We start from the raw sequence: 25,944 nt of genomic DNA, 5'->3' as shown, positions 1-25,944 counted from the left end.
TTGAAGAAGAAACAATACAAAATAAAACCAAACAGCTAAAAAAATCCGATGAGCCAACTCGGTGCGATTGTTACCATTGATATTTCGAAATTAGAGAACTAACGTGTCTTCATGATAATGGGGATAATTCAGTTAAACAATTATTTGAAAATAGTTACAATTTTAATTGATTGAGTTTTGCAATAAACATCAATTAAATTTTTAATTGAAATGAAATTTGCTTCTCTTAGAGGCTGCGCAAGCCAAATCGTGGGATCGGTTTATATGGGAGCTCTATATAATTATGGACCGATGGGGACCAATTTTTGCATGGTTGTTAAAGGGTGATACGGTCAATATAAACTTGACGTATTTCTTTCAATTTTGCATTTAAAAAACCTGAACACCCCTCATTTTGAAGGTGTGTGTGTGTAGAATGTTGCTCCTATTTTGATTTTGGAATTCACTTTTCAGTTGTCAAAATGCCGTCCAAGCAAGAAGAGCAGCGTATCAAAATTTTGCACAGATTTACACGCGTTTTCCCTTGACCAAATTTTGACCGTATCACCCTTTAGAGACCATATGCCAGCCAGATCGAATGGGCGGGGCCGACTATATTATACCCTGCAACACTTTGTAGATCTAAATTTTCGATACCATATCACATCCGTCAAATGTGTTGGGGGCTATATATATAAAGGTTTGTCCCAAATACATACATTTAAATATCACCCGATCTGTACAAAATTTGATAGACTTCTGCAAAATCTATAGACTCAAAATTTAAGTCGGCTAAAGCACTAGGGTGGAACACAATGTTAGTACAAAACAAGTAAGTAAAGTCTAAAGTCGGGCGGGGCCGACTATATTATACCCTTCACCCCTATGTAGACCAAAAAATTTTTACCATCTCAACTACTTCACATTTGCTGGAAGCTATATAAAGGAGACAATTTTTTTACTTCTACAAAATCTACAAAAATTAAAATTTACATCGGCTAACGCTATCCAGTTAATTGGAGGAAACTTCCATTGGAAATGGGTCTAAAATGTGTAACAGTCTACTATATTTCCCCAACTCTGGTATACGTATATATGGGAGCTATATATAACATGAACCGATTTTTTTGCTATCTACACCGAAAGAATTCTCGTCGTTAATTTTACGAAGAATTCTTCATTAACTATTCTTCCTGAATTCTTCATTAAAATAGCGAAATTTTCATTCATTTTCGTAAATTTTACGAAGAACATTTTACGAATATACGAAACTTCTACGAAACCTTCTACATTAACTTTTCTTCGTAAAAAGTTCGTACTTTTAACGAAACTTTCTTCACATTTCATGAATTTTGTGAAGAAGTTTTTACGAATATTTTACGAAACATTCTGCGTTAAAATTTCTTCATAAAAAGTACGAAACATTTTCTTTGAAATAACGAAGAAGTTTCATTGAAGTTGTAAAATTTCCGTTCGCGACATTAAATTGTCTTTTATAATGTGCTTGAGTGTATTCCTTTATTCTATTTTTTTATGCAAGTCTATGCTACTTCTCATTTGGGTGATAGCGCGCTATGAATAAAAGTGAAGCAATAAAACTAAAAATTATTCAAAAATTTAAGATGTAAAGTAGTGATGTCATTTTTCACACTTGCAACTACAACCAAATGCACTTTCGACCATAATTTTTTTTTCTAAAAGTTCGAACATTTTTCAGAAAAAAGTACTAAATTTTTTCATAAAAAGTACGAAAATTTTTCATAAAAAGTACGAAACATTTTCATAAAAAGTACGAAGATTTTTCATAAAAAGTACGAAGATTCTTCATAAAAAGTACGATTTTTTTTCTTACAAACTACGAAAATTTTGGAAGAACTTTTCTTCGTAAAAAGTACGAAATATTTCGTACTTTTAATGAAAAGTTTCTTTGGTTGTAAAACAATGACAAATTTCGTACTTTTAACGAAATTTTTCGTTCTTTTTACGAAGAAAATTCTTTCGGTGTATGCGAAATTTCACGTAAATAGTAGTACTTTGGCCCCCTGGTCATATGAGTGCAAATCGGACGGAAGATATATATGGGAGCCATATCTAAATCTGAACCGATTTCAACCAAATTTGGCGCAATTAACGATACTACTAAACGTACTCCTTGTGCGAAATTTGAAGCAAATCACGGCAAAACCCTGGTTTCTGAGGCCATATAAGTTCAAATCGGACGAAAGATATGTATGGGAGCTATATCTAAATCTGAATCGATTTTGACCATATTTGGCACATACAAAAGTATCGTTAAAAGTACCGCTTGTGCAAAATTTGAAGTAAGTCAGCGCAAAACTCTTGCTTTTTAAACCATATAAGTCCAAATCGGGCGAAAGATATATATGTGAGCTATATCTAAATCAGAACCGATTTTAACTAAATTTGACACACTTAACGATACTATTAAATGTACCACTTGTGCCAAATTTGAAGCAAATCACGGCAAAACTCTGGCTTTTGTGGCCATATAAGTTCAAATCGGACGAAAGATATATATGGGAGCTATATCTAAATTTGAACCGATTTCAATCAAAATTAACAAGCATTGGTACAATGTCAATTCTACCCTCTGTGCAAAATTTCACGAAGATCGATAGTAAACTTTGGCCTCTGTGTTTATATGAGTCTAAATCGGACGAAAGATATATATGGGAGCTATATCTAAATCTGAACCGATTTGGCTGATATTTTGCAAGATTTTCGAGAATCATAAAATATTTGGATGTGCGGTATTTCAAGAAAATCGGTTGATAAACATGCTAACTATGACCAAATCGGGGATAAATATATATGGTAGCTATATGCAAGTCTGAACCGATTTTTTCCAAAACTAATAGCGATTGTCTCTGTCCCAAGAAACGGCCCTATGTCAAATTTGAGGACGATCGGACTTAAATTACGAGCTGTACTTTGTGCACAAAATTACATATACAGACAGACAGACAGACAGACAGACGGACGGACGGACGGACAGACAGACAGACGGACAACGCTAAATCGACTCAGAATTTAATTATAAGCCGATCAGTATACTAAAAGATGGGTCTATGACCACTATTTCTTGGCGTTACATACAAATGCACAAACTTATTATACCCTGTACCACAGTAGTGGTGAAGGGTATAAATATGGGAAACATTTAAATTTGAAGCAATTTTAAGGAAACTTTGCAAAAGTTTATTTATGATTTATCGTTCGATATATATGCAGGGTTGGCCTGTCGCAAACTGTGACTTTTGCGACATACGTTTACGACGGTATAATACGTATGTCGCAAAAGTCGTAAACCTAGTGTAGAAAACCTAATTTGGAATTAAAGAAATTGTGAATATTTTTTAATTTAATTTAGTTAAGCTCCCCGATAAAAGGTATGCAAAAAATGTCCTATATTGTATTTATTCAAAACTCTACTAGATTTACATCTCTCATTCACAACTTGAAACTATTCTTGGTTTTCGTGGACCAAGCTTTAGCTGCATCAACGAATGACTAGCTACAATTTTGAAAATTTTTAATTAGTATGGAAATTGGTTCTAATAAGCCAAAAAGTGATTTTATAAAATTTTTTCTAAACAGCAACAGCAATAAGTAGTTTTCCTTCCTTCCAGTTTCTGCAGTAATTTGTGAAAGGTTAACTATGAGCGAGTACCGACCGTCACGTTTACTGCACCATCGAGTACTTTATAGTAATTTTGGCTTCAAATTTCCAATTGAAATAACTATATTCTCAAGTATTTTAAACTCGTTAATAATTTTATGAACATTCCTGAGAATTGAAACTTCTTCGCATATATCATCATCTTGGATATCATTCGCCTATCTGAAGGGTCTGAAGTATTTGGAGTTTGCGACGTTTGCTACTTTTTCTACATTTACGACGTGTATGTGACGTTTACGACGTTTACAACTTTGCGACAGTCGCAAACCTTAAAATGTTTGATACAGACCATCTCTGTATATATGTATTAGAAATTTAGGAAAATTAGAGTCATTTTTACAACTTTTCGACTAAGCAGTGGCGATTTTACACGGAAAATTTTGGTATCTTGACCATTTTTGTCGAAATCAGAAAAACATATAAATGGGAGCTATATCTACATCTGAATCGATTTCAACCAAATTTGGCACGCATAGCTACAATGATAATTCTACTCCCTGTGCAAAATTTCAATTAAATTGGAGTAAAAGGTTGGCAACTGTGGTCATATGAGTGTAAATCGGGCGAACGATATATATGGGAGCTATATCTAAATCTGAACCGATTTCAATAAAATTTGGCACACTTGACTACACTACTAATTGTACTCCTAGTGCAAAATTTCAACCAAATTGGGGTAAAACTCTGGCTTCTGGGACCGAATTAGACCATATCGGGCGAAAGATATATATTGGAGCTATATCTAAATCTGAACCGATTTCAATAAAATTTGGCACACTTGACTATAGTACTAATTGTTCTTCTTGTGCAAAATTTTAAGCAAATTAGGGTAAAACTCTGGCTTCTGGGACCGAATTAGACCACATTGGGCGAAAGATATATATGGGAGCTATATCTATTCTCAGCCAAAACACATACTTGTGCCAAATTTGAAGTCGATTGGACTAAAACTGCGACCTAGACTTTGATTACAAAAATGTGTTCACGGACATGGCTATATCGACTCAGGAGCCCACCCTGAGCATTTTTGCCAAAGACACCATGTATCTATCTCGTCTCCTTCTGGGTGTTGCAAACATATTCACTAACTTATAAGACCCTGTTCCACAGTGTGGCGCAATGTATAAATATGGTATGCTTCAAGTAAAAAACGACTTTAAAATGAAGTGTTAAAGACCATGCCCTATTTTTAAACATTTTTAAGCTTTAAAGTCAATATGAAAAAAGTCAACAATACTAAAGACAATTTGATTTTTTTTAAATTTTTTTCAGAAGTATTAAAGCCATGTTGACTTTAGTAAAATGAAATTTTGTTTCGTTTTGTTTCTATAAAACTAAAACGAATTCATTGAAAAATTTTTCTACTTTTGAACAAGGAAGAAAAATTTTATATAAGAGAATAATGCCTTCTATACTAAGCAAAATTCGGATTCGGATTTTAAAGGTATGAAATCTTTGCCGTCACGACAATATTTTTTTGAGTGTAAACATGTACCCCATAATCTTCTTAAATATGGAAATACGTTTTATCTCCCAAACCTATTTCAATTATAGCTAACAAATGCTTATATTTATTAGTTCAGTACGGCTGGTTTATGGTATGATATAGTCGGCGTCGGCCGACTTTCCACTTTACTTACTTGTTTCTAAATGAAGTCTTATTAATTACAAATACCCTTGTTTGTCTATATTAAAACATCATCTTTTTATTGTAATATTTTAAAATTATTTTATTTTTAACAATAGCATAATTATGTGCTATCATCTTTTCTATTTCGTGAGACGCTATTAGTCATTTGGGTTGCAGACATTTCATTCACAATAATATAATCTCTGCCCGAACAGAAGCCCATCCAATAATCCCTTGCATTCTTGTCGGTGATCACACAAAACAGGAATAAAATAAATCCCTGTAAAGATGATGTCAAACTGAATAGAAATGACAAAATCTTGCTATCGTCAATATGAGCCAAAATACCAAATAGCCAAGTAATGCCCAATTGAAAAAAGAGAAAAACTCCCAATCGTACTTTTAAATTGAAATCCTTATCAGCTCCGAATTTCTGAACTCTTTTCATAGAACGACATAGAGAACACATTATATGGAAAAATATAAACATATTTGCTAAAAGTGCACTCGTTATTGGCAGGAATAGAGCCAAATAAAAACTTCGACCAGATGGATAGCAAATAGGGCTGATAACATCTCCACCATCAGATAGTGGTAGATATGAATTGCGATCGAAAATTAGCACAATTCCAGTGGGTATAAGAGGTAATAACCAAGCAATTGCCATACAGGATAATAATTCCCCTAAACCTGGTTCACTCACAAAGACCTTAACAAAGCGATAGTACTCCACTATCGCTATAATAAACATCCATGTAAAAAGAGTTAAAGTTAAATAATGAAACAAAGCTCCCTCGGCAAAACAAAACTGATCATCAGAAGGATTGAAAGTCTTACGGAAAATTGGAATGTTCACCACCAGAAGATAACCAATCAGTATTGTAAGTACCAAACAAATATTGAGCAGGAACCAATTGAAAAATACTGATCTCCACTTCTTACAGCAAATGGCTGTTAGCCAAATACAAAATAAACCAAACAATGATAGGACGCAACCAATAATGGATGTCATATCGATGCTATAGCTCATTATTATGTTTAATACCGAGGTATTTTGCTTGAAGTCCTTATGATGATTAAGACGCAATAGAGAACCAAATGAAGTGAGGCTATTAGTCATGCACAGTGCCGTATCCTGATCGTAATACTGTGTTGCATTAATCCATGTCCACGATATCAAATTGTAGCTTCCACACTCAGGTGGTGGCCCAACATTCTCATTATCGACATGGAAAATCATGGGTACATCACCTGGTAAAATATCTGAAATAAAGGAGGATTTTATATTAATTTATTATTGTTAATCTATGGTAAATCGTATAAAAAATCACAATTTTTGGTTTTATACCTACCACCATAAGATGTGTGGGTAACTTTGTTAGAAAACCGTTTGGAATACATCGCGATATTGGTCTCAGACCCCATAAAGGATGTATAAGAGGGTAGAAAATAAATATTGACCATGGGAAAATCGATTTATTGATTGAGGTATCTTCTTAAGATGTCGACAAAACGTTAACATATTATTTTATTTCGTACATAGTGGAATAAAAAGAAGTCTTCCGGTGCCAAGTCGACGAATGACCTAACAAATATATGTTTTGAGTATCAACAAGTATATACGGCCGTAAGTTCGGCCGAAGTTTATGTACCCTCCACCATGGATTGCGTAGAAACTTCTACTGAAGACTGTCATCCACAATCGAATTACTTGGGTTGCGGTAACACTTGCGGATGGCAAGGTATCTTAACACTTCCTAACACCGTCTTCTAAATTGCAAGGTAGTTCATTCGTGGTATATATTAAACTAAACAAGTAAGTAAAGTCTAAAGTCGGGCGGAGCCGACTATATTATACCCTTCACCATTATGTAGACAAACATTTGTGTTACCATCTCAACTACTTAAAATTTGCTGGGAGCTATACAAAAGTTTGCATTTCCAGATACAAATACTTTTAATGGAAACAATTTTTTGTACTTCTACAAAAACTCTAGAATTAAAATTTAAATCGGCTAACGCCCTGGGATGAAACACAATGTTAATAAAAAATATGGGAAATATGAAGCGAGAGAAATTTTAATGCAATTGTACAAAAGAGATTTATCATTTTTCAGGCGATACATATGTATTCGAGATATAGGACAACTAGAGTAATATTTAAAATTTTTGCTACTCAGCCAAGATATGTGGTAAAGTGTGGGTTGTGATATATTATTTGGTCTAGTCGGGTGACTTGGAGCATTATTTAAAACTCATCCGTTCTGTGGAAATTTTGGCATTACAGTGTGTAGGATATGGCTAAGATATGGGGAAATCATCACAGAATTTTGTGTAAAGTGTGAGAATTTTGGCCATATTTGTATTTTCTGAGGAAACTATCCAGTCAATTGGAGGAAAATCCCATTGAAAATGGGTCTAAAATATGAAACAGTCTACCATATTTCCTCAACTCTGGTGTACGTATATATGGGAGCTATATACAATCTGAACCAATTTTGACTAAATTTGACATGCATAGTTAGAATAATAATTCTGCTATCTATGCGAAATTTCACGTAAATGGGAGTATAACTTGGGCCCACCTGGGCGGTTACTATGTAACTCGATTCGAAAGTTTGAACAGCTCGAAAGTTGTATTCGATCCGAATTTATAGTCTTACCATGTAAGAGTTTTGAATCGAGTGGAAAGTGTTGTCACTAATTCTTAACATTTTTGGCAGTACTTTCGAATGTTTTATTCAGAGTTGGCTACATCTATTACATGAAATGTCAAAACAATTAAAATAAAAAGTAAATAATATTTGTGCGTTACAAAAATGGATTCGGTTGCCCTTTGGATGGAAAATGAAGATGAGCGAATGGAACGCAGAATCTTACGCGATGGTGTAGATTTTATGCAATTAACGGATGCAATGTTAGTACCAACGTGTTATGTATGTTGTTCCTGAGTTTATACTTATATTTATAGGTTTGTGCGAAATTTCCGGCTTAACAAAGAAGCTTTTAACTATATGTTGGAGAACATTAGATCATAGCTGCCAACAACACAGAGATCGACTGGTGTAACACCTGAGATTAAATTAGGTGTTACACTTAAGTTTCTTGGTCAAGGTGGGTACCAACACCAAATCGGTCAAGACCGTTTTGCTGGCTTGGCACAACAAACTGTGTCAAACTGCATCAAAGAAGTGTGTAATGCTATAGAGAATGTATTGTGTCCCAAACATATAAATTTCCTTATGAACGATGATGAAAAACGAGCAGCTAAAAATTCGTTTTATGTCATGTCCGGAATTCCAGGGATAATAGGAGCTGTTGATGGTTCTCACATCCAAATGGTCAGACCATTTACATTTTTTGTTGGATTTTCCCTATTAAAAAATATTTTTATAAATATTAATCTACTGATTATAAATTTAACAAATACTTACATTTTTATGCGTTTGGTGCCAATAATTTAATATTTTAAATTTTTCCGTTAACATAATATCAAACGAGTACAAATGTTTACTTTCGAGCGACTTTGACATCTAAATTCGAAGTACATGGTGATGCACATACGAAAGTAGAGTATGAATATCCGATAATCGGATGTGGCAACTCGAAAGTAGCAAATGTATTTGCCAATTCGAGTTAGTTGGTAGGAAAAATCCGTTTTCGTAATATTTAACTTTCGAATCGAATTACATAGTAACCACCCTGGTCATATGAGTGCAAATCCAACGGGAGATATATATGGGAGCCCTATCTAAATCTGAACCGATTTCAACCAAATTTGCCACAATTACCTATACTACTAAACATACTCCTTGTGCGAAATTTGAAGCAAATCACGGCAAAACCCTGGATTTTTAGGCCATATAAGTTCAAATCGGACGAAATATATATATGGGAGCTATATCTAAATCTGAATCGATTTTGACCATAGTACCGCTTGTGCAAAATTTGAAGTAAGTCAGGGCAAAACTCTGGCCTTTGGGACCATAAATATAAGTCCAAATCGGGCGAAAGATATATATGTGAGCTATATCTAAATCTGAACCGATTTTAACTAAATTTGACACACTTAACGATACTATTAAACGTACCCCTTGTGCAAAATTTGAAGCAAATCACGGCAAAACTCTGGCTTATTGTTGGTGCGAGAAAACGCTGTGTTGTATCACTGACGTATGCAACACAACGTGGACTAATCAGTCCTTGCATGACCGTCACCGTCCTTGTTTGTGGACGGCGTTAGATTCATTTTTGTTGACATTGTCTTTTTTTATATATAGTTTTTTCTTTCTTTCTAAGCGCCATATTGTGATTTAAAGTATACAAGAAAGGAGACAATTAGTAGTGCTAAACAAAAGAAATAATCAAATTTTATATGAACTTTTTGTACTTATATTTTGTAAAAATAAAATCATTGGTTTTGAAGTGAACTATCGTGCCTTTGTATTTACCAGTGAGCTATTTGTGACATTATTTCTTTGGAGGAAAAATATTGCTTAGCTATCCCTTTGGGAAAAGTGTTTAACCAAAGAAAAAAAAAATATATTTGTATTGCCCCAGGGGCTAGTGAATCCAACTGACGTGTTTTTGCATTCCAATAAGATCAGTGCATGGAAATACATTTACCTTCCCCAGTGGGAAAGAACAATTAAATTTCATCCAAAGACGGGACGTCTTGATCATCAAAGGAAAACGTAAAGACAAACAAGCGAGGGTGTCCGAATCTGAGGATTTAGGTGACTACCCTCTGGAAAGTTGGATAGTGACTCCAACATATGGTCCTTCAGAAGCCGTCAATTTAAACAAAATTTGGACATCAACATCAGCAAATCCAGTGGAAAAGTGGTAAATTCAACAAACAAGAAATTATTTGGACAAAAGGTATGTACACAATATTACATTCAAAATATTATATTGTGGTGGACATACATACTGGCCCGGCTACATGGATCTTTCTCAATAATGGTGCTCAAATTTAATGGTTATATTGTTACATAACACGTCCAGAAAATTCTAAAGACCAAGCATTTTAAAGTGATACCGTTACCATTCCATTCTTCTTGTCTCCTTTGAATTGCCTTTCTCATTTGTTGGTGTTGTATTGAACCGGCAAATTTCTTGTTTACATTTTTGCATTTTCCCTTGATGCATTGAAATTTGGCAACAACCCCCATCTCTTCACTTGTTGCCCATGCTTACATCGATCATTAGAATTTTGTTGTCTCAATTTGATGTGGAGTTTGCTCTGCTTGTGCGCTGTTCTTTCTCATTGAATGCAGTTGCAGAGTTTTTTTATCTACCTCACCCCTCGTTGATTTCGCACATCGCTTGTGTGCTACAAACTTGGATTCGTATACATATTTGGATACGATTATTTATGTTTTGATTTTTGGAGAAAATAGCAAATACATAAATCATAACAAAGGGCATATACAATATTTGAAAACAATACATTGTCGTATATACTTGCACAGTGGCGCAAAGTTTAAAAAATAATGGTATATGAAAATTATGGAATCTAAGAAATAATCTTCCTCTTGGTAAATCTGGCTCACAAATAATGTAAAAGTAACATTCGAAGGAATCCTTGTTTGTGTCTATGGATTTTTGTGACTCCGAATATTGGCTCTAAGAGGCAGTTACTTAATATTAGTATCTTGGAAAATCATACACTGTGACAGTCTTATTGGAAAAGACTTTGTTTTGAAAAATTGTTTGTACTTGGACAAATGACAGTACATGGTTGATACAGTGGGCCAGAAGAGAAGAAAAATTTATTTGGAAATTTTTGGATTTAAAATTGTATACTTTGAATTGATCGCATTACATGTATCTACACTGAGAGAAATTTGTGAGAAATAATTTGTTGAAAAATTATTGGATTTTTTTTTTCACTTATATATTGAACAATACTGTCTCGTAGTTGTTATAATTGGATCAACCAAAAATTATTGACTCACAAAAATTAATTGGAAAACATTGTGAATCAGTACTCATCCGTTGGGATATGGAAATTTTTGAAGAATTTTTTTTTAATTTGACTTCCTCTAAAGAATTTTCTCATTTGAACAAAACTTTGAATTTTGAATTTTCTCGTGGGAGAAAGTGAAATACTTGAAATATAATATTGGAATTTAATGAGCATACAAAATTTTGCGAAATATTTGAATTGCAAAAAGTAAATAGTGGAGATTTTTCCGATTGAGTTGTAAATCTTGCTCATAAGATAAAAGTTGCTGAATACTTTTACTTGGCTTTAATAAAAATAATTGATTAAATTTAGAGATCAATATATTGTATTGTTCATTGGAACAGTTTACATTGGAAAAATTTTCATTGGGAATATTTTGGAATTTATTTGGCTTTTACGACATAATTGGCTCGTTTGGTCCGGTGGTAAACAAAATTCTTAAAAAACATATCGATTGTCTCGTGGAACAAATTGAAATTTTTTGCAATTTTGGAAAAAAAAATTGGAGAATTTGGGAATTCGATATACAGAATTGATTTAATCGGCCATATATTGTTTTGCTTCTTGGGCAAACATAAATAACTTTCTCATTTCATTGTTTTACTGCCTCTTAAACAAAAATTTGTAGTTGTGAATCAAAGTATTTTCTCTGTGAAAATGTCGACCTTTGAAGACCTTGTGGCTCAGTGTGAGGAGATTGTGTCTTTCGAAGAAAATCTTTCTGGAACCGACTCCTCAAGGTATAATTTATCTGCAATTGAAGCAGATGAAGAGGAAGTTCGTCTGTTGTGGGCAGCATGGAAACAGGCACACAAGAATTGTGTTTCAGACGCTGAGTGTTATAAAAAGAATAGAGAAGCGATAAAAACGAAAAGGAAATTAGCTCATGAAAGCTATATAAAATGTGTTAGTACTTTGGGAGAATGGAAGGAAAAAATTAAAGCTAATCCGATTTCTGCTAAGTCTTCGTCTTCCTCAATAGCTGTCCCTCCGTGCGATACTGAAATTTTTCACGGGGACTACGTATCATGGCCTAGTTTTCGTGATTTGTTCACGGCCATATACATTAATAATAAAAAACTTAGCGCCGTAGAAAAACTATACCATCTTTTTCAAAAGACAAGTGGAGAAGCAAGGGAAATTAATCGTCATATCCCGCTAACAGCTGAGGGCTTTTCAATTGCGTGGGATAATCTAAAGAATCAATATGAAAATAAAAGGATTCTAATTAACTCTCAATTGAGAAATCTTTTTAATTTGACTCCCTGTGGGCAAGAATCTGCAAGTGGTCTTAAGAGACTTCAACGTGATGTCACAAATTGTATTTCGGTTTTGGAATTATATAAAATTGATGTGAAATCTTGGGATCCAATATTTGTTTATCAATGTTCCACTAAAATGCCTAAACTAACGCTTTCTCTGTGGGAACAATCTTTAGTAAATAAAACAGAAATGCCTCGATGGGAGGATTTGAATAAATTTCTGACTGAAAGGTTTCAAGCGTTGGAGAGCGTTTCGGATATAACTGGCTCTATTGGTTCACAACTTTCTCAGAATTCTCGTCCGAAATTCAACCAATATGATAACTCGAAAAAATTTAAAGTCCATCATACAAAAGTGAATGAGAGTAAATGCAGTTTGTGTAAAGGAACTCATTCATTAAAATCTTGCCCAAAGTTTCTCAATATGGAATTTCGAAATAGATTAAATGTTGTCCGAAAAGAAAATAGATGCATTAATTGTTTGGCTCAGGGTCATAGAGCAGTAGACTGTAGGTCGTCTGCTTGTTCAAAGTGTAATTTGAAACACCATAGTTTAATGCATAAAAATAAATCGCCTCAAAACAATGTTTCGAATACGAATGAAAACAGAAATCTTCCTCAATCTTCAACAACAAATAACGGCGTACAAGACGACGAACCCTCGACTTCCTCAAGTGCTCGTGCTTTTCATACTTCTGTCTCAAATAGAACAATGCTAGCCACTGCTTTGATAAATATTTTGAAAAATGGTGTTGCGTATAAAGCTAGGGCTTTAATTGATCCCTGTTCGGACGATACATTTATTTCCTCACGTCTTCAAAAGACTTTGAAACTACCTACAAAGTCTGTCTCTGCTGATATTTCTGGCTTAGGTGGAGAATTTTTAACCAAATGTTCCAAAATTGCTTTCTTGAAAATTGGATCAAGAAAAAATGAATCTTTCTCATTGGAATTAGAAGCGTTAGTTGTGCCTGATATAACAGGCAATATTCCCACACATTCTATTGAGAATAGTTGTATAGAGAAAATCCCAAAGATGGATTTGGCAGATCCTACATTTTATGAAAGTGGCCCCGTAGATATCTTACTCGGAGGAAATATTTATCCAATTATCTTGCTCAATGGAGTACAAAAAGGCATTCTTGGTTCTCTGATAGCCCAAGAAACAGTTTTTGGCTGGATATTGACCGGCCCAACTGAGAATTCAACACGAAGAAGAATGATTCGTGTTTCTCACTGTACTAGAGTATCATTACAAGATCAACTTGCCAAATTTTGGACAATAGAAGAAGTTCCCAAAAAATGTAAACTTTCATTTGAGGATAAAAAATGTGAAGAAATTTTTCGATCGACTACTGTTAGAGGTCCTGATGGGAGATATACTGTAAACTTGCCCTTTCGGTCGGATTTACCATTTACACTTGCTTCTGACTCAAGTCGATATATTGCGTTGTCCCAATTTTTAAGAAATGAGGCTTCTTTGATTCGTAGGCCTGAACATAAATCGGAATATGACAAAGTCATTTTAGAATATTTGTCTCTAGGACATATGGAAAAAGTGGATCGGCCATTATCGAGCAATGGAACTTATTTTTATTTGCCTCATCACGGGATATTCAAACCTGATAGAACTACAACAAAGTTGAGAATTGTTTTTAATGCCTCATGTGCGTCATCTAATGGCAAAAGTTTAAACGACATGTTATATGTTGGCCCTACACTGCAAAAAGATATTGTCTCACTAGTTTTGAATTGGCGTCTATACCGATTTGTTTTTAATGCTGACATTAGCAAAATGTATAGACAAATTTGGGTCAATTCAAATCATGCCTCATATCAGCGTATTTTATTTAGATCTTCCCCAAACGAGGAAATTACCGATTACCAATTGAAAACGGTAACCTTTGGCATAAATTGCGCTCCTTATTTGGCTCTTAGGACGCTTTTGAAATTGGCGGAAGATGAAGAAAATAATTTTCCACTTGGCTCAAAAATACTGCGTGAGAATATGTACGTTGATGACGCGTTGGTTGGTGTTCATACCGTTGATGAAGGTCTGAAAGCGAGAAATGAATTAATTGGAATTTTGAATTCAGCCGGGTTTGAATTACGTAAATGGACATCCAACTCTAAAAATATATTAGATGGAATTCCTCGTGAGCATCTACTGAGAGAGGACTTTTTAGAGTTTGATGATAAGAGTTCTGCGAAAACACTTGGTATTAGGTGGAACGCTTCCTCAGATTGTTTCTATTTTGTGATGGATAAAATAGAAGAAAGAAATTCTTACACAAAAAGACAAGTTTTGTCGATTATTGCCAAAATTTTTGACCCTTTGGGATGGCTGTCTCCAATTGTTGTAAGGGCAAAAATTTTAATGCAAAAACTTTGGCTCGATGATATAGGCTGGGACGATCCCTTAAAGCCACTTACTCTTATTAGTTGGAAAAATTTTGTCTCTGATTCAAAAGGAATTGATGATATTTGTATACCCCGTTGGGTAAAATATTCTCCTGAGTGCAGTGTACAAGTGCATGGATTTTGTGACTCGTCGCAACTTTATATTTGAGAATAGAAATTGGTAATCAAATTTACACAAACTTGCTGGTTTCCAAATCCAGGGTTGCTCCCCTGAAAAAGATGTCTTTGCCTCGACTAGAGCTATGTGGAGCTCTACTGTTGTCTGAATTGGTTGATTCTATTCTGCCTCAAATGAAAATTCCAAAAACTAATTTATTTGCATGGTCTGACTCAACAATTGTTCTGTGTTGGTTAAGAAAACTTCCTCATACATGGACAACGTTCGTAGCAAACAGGGTTGCTATTATTCAAGAAAAAGTTGGTAATAACTGGCGACATGTGCCAACGGCTGTTAATCCGTCGGATCTAGCAACCCGGGGGCGAACTCCTTTAGAATTAAAGGATTGTAGTTTATGGTGGCATGGACCAATTTGGCTCAAAGAGAAAGAAAGTGAATGGCCTTTAAATATTTCGATCCCAGACACAACAGTTGAATCTAAACCTGTAAGAGCTCATGTTGCTAGATCGACTATAGAAGAAGATATATTGGAAAGATTTTCTTGCCTCTCGAGGGCTATCCATGTAATATCATATATGTTTCGCTTCTTTCGGCGTATACACATTTCTCATAAAACAAAATACAAGTTTGAAAGCGTTCGACTCTCTGCAAAGGAACTTAGATTCACTCGTCTTCGTTTGATGTCATTGTCGCAGAGAATTTATTTCTCTTCAGAATACGATTGTCTCATGAGGAAACAAAATTTGCCATCAGGTAGTTCTCTTCTTTCTCTTACTCCTTTTCTGGATAAGGACCAGCTCATTCGAGAAATGGACGCTTGGGTTCCACAACCGCCTTATCTTACCACGAGAGGCATCCCGTCATATTGGCTTATCAAAGCTACTTCGCAAAGCTTTATGTTGCATTGGTACATAAGCTAACGAACCATGGTGGTGTTCAATTGACACTTGCTACTACGAGGCTTGAATGTTGGATTATAAAGGGCAGGAATCTCGTGAAAGCACATTATCGACGCTGCAAAGAATGTATTATTGCTCAACAGAAACGGCAAAGTCAAATTATGGCAGCACTTCCTCAAGAAAGAACAACATTTAATCGACCTTTCTCTACTTCTGGGGTAGATTTTGCTGGCCCGTTTGAAATTAAAACTTTCAATGGACGCGGTTGTCGTATTTCAAAGGGGTATATTTGTTTATTTGTTTGCTTCGTGACTAAGGCTATACACTTGGAGCCAGTCAGCGATCTTTCCACTTCAGCTTTCTTGGCGGCTTTGGCTCGTTTTGTGTCTCGAAGAGGTTGTCCTCGTCATATTTACTCGGATAACGGGAAAAACTTTGTTGGAGCGGATAGAGAACTCCGAAGAAACTTTGCTCGGACGGTCTCTGAATTGAAGGATGAAGCTGTCACCCGATATGGTCATCAACAGCTCCAATGGCATTTTATTCCTGCCTCATCGCCACACATGGGTGGGCTTTGGGAGGCGGGAGTAAAAAGTTGCAAAAATCATTTAAAAAAGATGTCTGGGCAAATTCGACATACTTTTGAAGAATTTGCTACAATTTTGGCCACCATAGAATCTTGTCTCAATTCCAGGCCATTAACTCCGATATCAGACAATATTGATGACTTCGGTGCCCTTTCTCCCGGTCACTTCCTCATAGGGGGATCTCTTCTTTCTCCAGCAGAGCCAGAGGAATCCGCAAAGAACACGTCGTTGCTAAATCGTTGGCGACGTTTGAAGTTGATTCAGCAGGAATTCTGCCGAAGGTGGAAGGCCGAATATTTGAAGGAGCTTCATAAGCGCACGAAATGGAAGAATTCTCAAGAAGATCTAAAAATTAATGATCTAGTTGTACTTCGTCATGAAGCTCTCGCTCCCAATGATTGGCGTTTGGGGCGAGTTATAAAACTTCATCATGGTCGTGATAACCGTGTTCGTGTTGTGGATTTACGAACACAGACTGGAATTATTTCTCGACCTATTCATAAGCTTGTGTTACTTCCTCGCTCTCAATAAGATCTCAGTTCCAGCCCAGTTTATGTTGTCTCACTTACTCTTGCTCAGTATCCAAATTTGCCTCTTCCTCACTATTGGATTTTTATTTATTACAGAAATGAGTTTCAAGGACGAGTTCAAATGCCCATTCTGCGATACCAGGCATTCGCTGCGTCATTGTCGCATCTTTCTCCAGCTGCCAACTCCAGTGAAGGAGGACTACATAAGAGAAAGGAATTTTTGCTTCAATTGTATGGGGATGTCTCATGTAGCAATTCACTGCCCAAGGACCAAGGGATGTCACATTTGCCATCTCCCTCATCATACGTTGTTACACCCTATGAATTCACGTCGAAATGTTTGGTTACCAATGTCTGCTCTCGTTATGGTTAAAATCCCTGGGAAGCTCGAAACTCCTGTACAAGCCAAGGCACTTCTCATTCCATCTATGAATAAAAGCGAGATTTATCTTGGCTGGCCTCTTCCACGACGTGGGCCAGAATTTGGACGTACTATACCTGTGGTTCTGAGTTCAATCCATAACAATGTCAGAACACTAACCACCACCTTGCTCAACTCACAGCCGATGGCGCTTACCAAGCCAGATAAACCTCTCAATCTACAATACTTGAGAGATGTTTACCCAGACAAAGCATTAGCTGACCCTGGCCTTCACTTACCGAGAGGAGTAAGTATTATATTGGGACGAGACGTCGCCGAAAGGATTTACCTGGGACTGCCTAAACTGGAGCGTGATTTGCCGTATGCCCAGAACACCATCTTTGGATGGACATTCTTCGGGGAAGTGGCAAGAGACTTCAATTTTTGCGGATAAAGTGCCTCTGAGACAACAACTGAATTATTTTGTTTTTTTTTTTTGTTTTTACCCCCAGGGGTGTATACTAACAGGCTGGTTCCTGCATTTATATATGATAGATAATAAGCCACCATGAATTCATTTATTTTCATTTTGTTTTAACAACTTTTTTTGTTTTGAAATAAGTAATTGCGAGGTAGTCGCAAGGGGGGCGGGATGTTGGTGCGAGAAAACGCTGTGTTGTATCACTGACGTATGCAACACAACGTGGACTAATCAGTCCTTGCATGACCGTCACCGTCCTTGTTTGTGGACGGCGTTAGATTCATTTTTGTTGACATTGTCTTTTTTTATATATAGTTTTTTCTTTCTTTCTAAGCGCCATATTGTGATTTAAAGTATACAAGAAAGGAGACAATTAGTAGTGCTAAACAAAAGAAATAATCAAATTTTATATGAACTTTTTGTACTTATATTTTGTAAAAATAAAATCATTGGTTTTGAAGTGAACTATCGTGCCTTTGTATTTACCAGTGAGCTATTTGTGACATTATTTCTTTGGAGGAAAAATATTGCTTAGCTATCCCTTTGGGAAAAGTGTTTAACCAAAGAAAAAAAAAATATATTTGTATTGCCCCAGGGGCTAGTGAATCCAACTGACGTGTTTTTGCATTCCAATAAGATCAGTGCATGGAAATACATTTACCTTCCCCAGTGGGAAAGAACAATTAAATTTCATCCAAAGACGGGACGTCTTGATCATCAAAGGAAAACGTAAAGACAAACAAGCGAGGGTGTCCGAATCTGAGGATTTAGGTGACTACCCTCTGGAAAGTTGGATAGTGACTCCAACACTTATATATATATGAGCTATATCTAAATTTGAACCGATTTCAATCAAATTTACCAAACATTGGTAGAATGTCAATGCTACCCTCTGAGCAAAATTTCACGAAGATCGGTAGTAAACTTTGGCCTCTGTGGTCATATGAGTCTAAATCGGACGAAAGATATATATGGGAGCTATATCTAAATCTGAACCGATTTGGCTGATATTTTGCAAGATTTTCGAGATTCATAAAATATTTGGATGTACGGTATTTCAAGAACATCGGTTGATAAACACGCTAACTATGACCAAATCGGGGATAAATATATATGGCAGCTATATGCAAATCTTAACCGATTTTTTCCAAAACCAATAGCGATTGTCTCTGTCCCAAGAAACGGCCCTATTCCAAATTCGAGGACGATCGGACTTAAATTGCGAGCTGTACTTTGTGCACAAAATTACATATACAGACAGACAGACAGACAGACGGACGGACGGACGGACGGACGGACAGACAGACAGACGGACAACGCTAAATCGACTCAGAACTTAATTATAAGCCGATCGGTATACTAAAAGATGTCTATGACCACTATTTCTTGGCGTTACATAGTGGTGAAGGGTATAAAAAGGCCGATTAAATACGTATATAATTCAGACTACCAAAGTTTTCTATATTCCAAATATTTATTTCCATAGACAAAAGTTTCTATGGAAATAAAATTTTGACAACATTTTCTATAGAAGTAAAATTTGGACAAAATTTTCTATAGAAATTAAATTTTGACAAAATTTTCTATAGAAATAAAATTTTGATTAAAGTTTCTATATAAATAAAATTTTGACAAATGTATCTATAGAATTAAAATTTTGCCAAAAATTTTCAATAGAATTAAAATTTTGCCAAAATTTTCTATAGAAATAACATTTTGGTAGATTATTTTTGGCTCGAGTGGCAACCACGATTATGAACCGATATGGACCAATTTTTGTGTGATTGGGGATCGGCTATATATAACTATAGACCGATATGGACCAATTTTGGTATGGTTATTAGCGGCCACATACTAACACCACGTTCCAAATTTCAACCGGATTGTATGAATTTTGCTTCTCAAAGAGGCTGCGGAGATCAAATCTGGGGAACGGTTTATATGGGGGCTATATATAATTATGGATCGATATGGACCAATTCTTGCGGGTTTGTTAGAGACCACATACTAACACCACGTTCCAAATTTCAACCGAATAGGTTGAATTTTGCTCTTCCACGAGGCTCCGGAGGTCAAATCTGGGGATCGGTTTATATGGGAGCTATATATAATTATGGATCGATATGGACCAATTCTTGCGTGTTTGGTAGAGACCACATACTAACACCACGTACCAAATTTCAACCGGATCGGATGAATTTTGCTCCTGCAAGTGGCTCCGGAGGCCAAATCTGGGGATCGGTTTATATGAGAGCTATATATAATTATGGACCGATATGGACAAATTTTTGCATGGTTGTTAGAGACCACATACTAACACCACGTACCAAATTTCAACCGGATCGGATGAAATTTGCTTCTTTTAGAGGATCCGCAAACCAAATCTGGGGATCGGTTTATATGGGGGCTATATATAATTATGGACCGATATGGACCAATTTTTGCATGGTTGCTAGATACCATGTACCAAATTTCAGTCATATCGGATGAAATATGCTACTCTTAGAGCCTCCGCAAGCCAATTCTGAGGGTCCGTTTATATGGAGGCTATACCTAAAAGTTTACCGATATGGCCCATTTGCAATACCATCCGACCTACATCAATAACAACTACTTGTGCTAAGTTTCAAGTCGATAACTTATTTCGTTCGGAAGTTAGCGTGATTTCAACAGACGGACGGACGGACATGCTTAGATCGACTCAGAATTTCACCACGACCCTGAATATACTTTATGGGGTCTGAGAGCAATATTTCGATGTGTTACAAACGGAATGACAAAGTATGGTGGAGGGTATAAAAAGTTAAAATTACCCTGTAAAAATAAGAAATAAGCGCGTTATAAAAAATTAAATTAATTCTTGAGTAGTTAAAATAAAGAAAAACGTTGGGAGAACATTTTTGGAAGTGCTTTTAAAGTTGTGGCTTTAGAAGTAATTCCATATTTTTTTACTGGGTATTAAAATATATGAAAATGAAGCCAAATTTCCTTTTTGAGATTATGTTTCGTTTTCAATTGGGCCCTTTTTCGATTTTTGGAATTTGACAATGTCCACAACTATACACACTTTTGTTCTGAATAGCATTGTATCGCATCAGAATTAAACATACTCGTACCAAATGTCAAGCGGATTGGATGAAATCTACTCCGTACGCCAATTCTGGGTATGGCGTGGTTTCAACAGACGGACATCGCTTGAGTGAATCATATCATATCTCGATGCTTTACAAACTAAATGACAAATTTTTTTTACCCTTCATCCTATGGTGGACGTTATAATAAACTTAAAGTCTTCACACCACGACAACTGTTTCGGATTTCAACATCCTCTTCAATCCCCGCTAATTTCATTTGTTAGGTAATATTGGCAAAATTCATCTGTCGTCATTAATATCGGGCTACAAAAACTGATGAGAATGTGGAAATCCGAAACAGCTGGCTTGCCTCTTGGCATAACAATTATAGCTTACCTGTATAGCCTGGCAAAGAAAGCCTTAAAACCGAACTTGCCGGTTCTACCATTTCATTTTCAATGCCATCGACAAACATATGTTTATTACGATATAAAGTATAGCGTATAGAGTTCGAAGCCTCTGGAGATTCTTTTTGTAATTTTTCCCATACATCTTCTGGAATATATCCGGCCACTTCAAGATTTGGTTCTTGTAAAATCTCACCTAGAGATTGATTTAGATAGATATAACGATAATAGGTATTTGTTGGTCCATCGTATTTAATGGATGGTATTAAAGAACTATAATTTCTATAAATAGCAACTCCCGAAATATTTGAACAGAAGGGATTCAAGTAGAAAACACTGGTAAGATTTTGAGCAGTCATACTGGTACCTTCCCCAGATTGCGGACATTGACTTTTTGGCATTATGACATAGGTCATATCATCCAAATAGTTTTCAACGGTTTTCAACAAATTTTTGGGAGTGTCCAAACTCTTGGATGTTTCAATAACTTTCCTATCCGCCTGCATGAGTAGATTTGTAGTCTCCATTACCTTCGGTAATAATAGGGGATTTTTTTCTGTTGCTGTTATGGTCTCCAGTATATTTGTGGATATTTTCAAATCTTCAGGTGTACGCACTGTATTCGGCTTCGAGAGAAGATATGTCAATTTTTTTGCTATTTCTAGATTATCGATTTTATTCGTCTGGTTTTTAATTTGCATTTCTTTGTAGAGATTGGTTAAATTTAGTGTTACTATTGGCTCTTTAAAATCCTTCAAGCATTTGACATTTGTATAGTTATCACCTTTCATCCATTCGGCCGTATATGTTGTACTATTGAACACACATTTTCGTGTTACCGAAATTCCCGAATTCAATAGACATGGATCTTCAGGGTTTGCATATTCTCCAAGTTTAGCCATGGGCCATTTATTTATATGATTTTCCAAAATATTATTTTTTCGTATATACCGATGTTGGAATTCCTGCGGAACACAACTATTGGGAATAATACGACATTCCAAGAGGTAAATTTCTTGACTCTGGGTATCCCAGGTTCCAGCTTCAGTCTGATTATTGCGATAGCAATTTCTTTGATATGGCAAACCAGTATGACTTGAACACAATTGCTGGATTTTATGCCAACCCGTACGAACTGGCGACCAAATAGCCAAAACATCGAGATCAACAATTATTGATGCATTATTTGAACTTTGAACTTTAAAGTCGGTTACGTAGATATCTTTATCACAAAATTGTACTGCATCAGCTAGGCAAATTAAGTAGGCAATAGCCAGTCCAGTGAGCCAATTAAACTTTGCCATTTTGTATTTCCGATTCTAATGCAACAACACAGTCGAATGATTATCTTAGAATGATGGATATCATGTAAGCGATATCCAAGTTCATAGATGTATGAGTTATTTATAACCATTTACAGTGGTTGTGTTTTGTGTAAAGAGTTTCTTTGAATGACGTCCCTTTATCGACAGTGATTTACATTTTTTTTATTCACTAATCACCACAGATAATTATAAATAAACTTGATATGATGCGTTGTGGTGATATGCCTAGTAGTTAAAACGGTGAAAAAAAAGTTTCTCGAACTCAACGAACTCATGTTGTGTTGTTTAATTGTCTTTGACTTTGTTTTCGTATCTACACAGAAAAAAAAACACAATCGCAAATATTAAAATCTCAATTGAGATATAAGAAATATTAAATTAAAAATTTAATTGATTCAACAAAATTTTTAGTTGAAACAAAAATCTATCACACAAATTAATAGTATCAATTAATTTTTTAATTAGATCAATTAATTTTTTAATTGATACTATCATTTCTGTGATTGAAGGCATTTCAATTATTACAGACGTAAAATTTTGACACGAATCATTTGAAGGTTGATACTATATAAAAACAAGTAAGGAAAGTCTAAAGTCGGGCGGGGCCGACTAAATTTTCGACACCATATCACATCCGTCAAATGTGTTGGGTGCTATATATAAAGGTTTGTCCCAAATACATACATTTAAATATCACTCGATTTGGACAGAATTTGATAGACTTTTACAAAATCTGTAGACTCAAAATTTAAGTTGGCTAATGCACTAGGGTGGAACACAATTTTAGTAAAAAACAAGTAAGTAAAGTCGGTCGGGGCCGACTATATTATACCCCAGCAAAAAAAAAAAATTGGAAGTTGTTCCACAAACATTTCTTTTAAAGCCCATCCCAGAATCCCCCATCGAGTTTTTCCAACTTCCAATGCAGTCCTTTTGGACAAGTCCACAAGCATTTCTTGTAAAGAGCATCGTGGGGCCCTCCAATGATTTTTTTTCCACTTCCGATGCAGTCCTTTTGGACAGGTACACAAACATTTCTTCTAAAGCGCATCTTGGGATCCCCCAATGATTTTTTTCTACTTCCGATGCAGTCCTTGTGGACAAATATTAGAAAGAACGCAATCAGGCTATTTTAAGTGCAAATTTTGGACAATTAAATTTTACAAAATAATAGAAAACTATTAAAAAAAGAAAAAAAGAAAAATAATAAAAAGGTAAACAAATAATAATAAACTTTTTCGCTTCCATGGAAGTTCTTTTGAGAAGGTTTTGCAAATTACCATAATTTTTAATTTTTTTTTTATTTTTAATGGAAAAAATATGTTTATACGAAAATATATGCCGAAAATAAAAAATAAAAACGATGCATAGGATAAAAAAACATTTTTTTAGAAAACTATTTGATAAAAAAATTGCCGCTGGTGAGATTTGAACCTGCGTTTCTTATTTTTTTCGTTCATACTAATAAAGAACATCTCGAGAAGCAATTCGAATGTTATTCCTTGGTGTCGTATTACGATCATATCACAAACATTTGAATTGACCTTTCGACGCTTTATGTTCAATGGCGTTTGTGGCTGAGTGTGCTAAGGCGTTCTGTTATGGTGCCAGCAAACCCAGGTTCAATCCCTGGTCGGAGCGAAAAAGTTTTTCAAATTGTAAAAATTAAATAATAGGAAAATAATAGTGTTACAAAACATATGGATAAAAAAAGTGAAATTGGTTGAAAAAATTTTTTTTCGCTTTTTAAATTTCTTCATTCAAATTAACTTCCAGGGCACAACTTCTAAAGCAATCCAAAGGATCAAAAAAGGGAGTACTTCCGTCCTATGACAAGCTCATGTAAAATTCATTGGAGATGATCCAAATTTTCACTACTTCCGGATCACGGATTGGGGATCCAAACTACTTTTTTGGAAGCTCTTTTTTTGCTGGGACCTTTCACCATTATGTAGACCAAAATTTGTGTTACCATATCTGATTTATATCTGAAAAGATTTGGAGACAATATTTTGTACTTCTACAAAATCGCTAGAATTAAAAATTAAATCGGCTAATACCTTGGGATGAAACACAATGTTAGTAAATATGGGAAATATAAAGCTAGAGCAATTTTGATGCAATAGTACAAAATAGCATTTATGATTTATCGGGCGAAACATATGTTTTCGAGATATAAGACAATTTGAGTAATATTTACAATTTTTGCTACTCAGCAGTGGCGATTTTACAAGGATGTTGGTTAAATCTCGCCAAGATAAGTGGTCAATTGTGGGTTGTGATATATTATTGGCCAATTCGGGCGATATTTCCACAAGTCGGAGCTTTATTTATAAATCGACCATTCTGTGGAAAGTTTGGCAATACAGTGTGAAGGATACACACTTAAATAGCATATTAACTGTATTATCTGTGGAAACTGTCGAGTCAATTGGAGGAAACTCTCATTGAAAATGGATCTAAAATATGAAACATTCTACCATATTTCCCCTACTCTGGCGTACATATATGTGGGAGCTATATCTAAATATGAACCGATTTTGACCAAATTTGACATACATAGTTAGAATAATAATCCTGCTATCTACACAAAAAACGTAAATGGGAGAATAATTTTGGCCTCCGTGGTCATATGGGTGTAAATCGGGCGAAAGATATATATGGGAGCTATATCTAAATCTGAACCGATTTGGCTGATATTTGGCACATCTTACGACAGCCCCAAAATATTTGGCTGGCCGAAATTTTGAGAAAATACGTTGATAAATACGTCAATTATGACCAGATCGGTGATAAATATATATGGCAGCTATATCTAAATCTGAACCCATTTTTTCCAAAATCAATAGCGATTGTCTTTGAGCCAATGTAAAACTCTGTGCCAAATTTGAGGACGATCGGACTTAAACTGCGCGCTGTACTTTGCACACAAAATTACATATACAGACAGACAGACGGACATCGCTAAATCGACTCAGAATTGAATTCTAAGCCGATCGGTATACTAAACGATGGGTCCTAGACTTTTCCTTCTTGGCGTTACATATAAATGCACAAAGTTATTATACCCTGCACCACAGTAGTGGTGAAGGGTATAAATATGGGAAACATTTAAATCTGAAGCAATTTTAAAGAAACTTCGCAGAAGTTTATTTATGATTTATCGCTCGATATATATGTATAAGAAGTTTAGGAAAAA

At 35.3% G+C, this 25,944-nt stretch overlaps 2 protein-coding genes across 2 annotated transcripts; one reads left to right on the top strand and one right to left on the bottom strand.

Moving 5' to 3' along the window:
- Positions 1 to 5,382: 5,382 nt before the first annotated feature.
- Positions 5,383 to 22,760, bottom strand: LOC142221982 (adhesion G-protein coupled receptor G6-like). Its single transcript, XM_075291885.1, has 2 exons — positions 21,410 to 22,760; positions 5,383 to 6,572 (listed from the first exon to the last, which is right to left on the bottom strand). The coding sequence occupies exons 1-2, from the start codon at positions 22,722 to 22,724 to the stop codon at positions 5,431 to 5,433; spliced, it is 2,457 nt and encodes an 818-aa protein (XP_075148000.1). The 5' UTR covers positions 22,725 to 22,760; the 3' UTR covers positions 5,383 to 5,430.
- On the top strand, positions 9,637 to 18,272 carry LOC142242726 (uncharacterized). The gene is made up of 2 exons (XM_075314289.1): positions 9,637 to 10,190; positions 17,194 to 18,272. Exon 2 carries the CDS (start codon positions 17,196 to 17,198, stop codon positions 17,910 to 17,912), a length of 717 nt encoding a protein of 238 aa, XP_075170404.1. The 5' UTR covers positions 9,637 to 10,190; positions 17,194 to 17,195; the 3' UTR covers positions 17,913 to 18,272.
- Positions 22,761 to 25,944: the final 3,184 nt, after the last annotated feature.

This window comes from Haematobia irritans, chromosome 1 (assembly GCF_050003625.1).
Source record: "Haematobia irritans isolate KBUSLIRL chromosome 1, ASM5000362v1, whole genome shotgun sequence".
Classification (NCBI taxonomy): domain Eukaryota; kingdom Metazoa; phylum Arthropoda; class Insecta; order Diptera; family Muscidae; genus Haematobia; species Haematobia irritans.
Note: the sequence above shows the minus strand (reverse complement) of the source record. Positions and strands in the feature narration are given on the sequence as shown.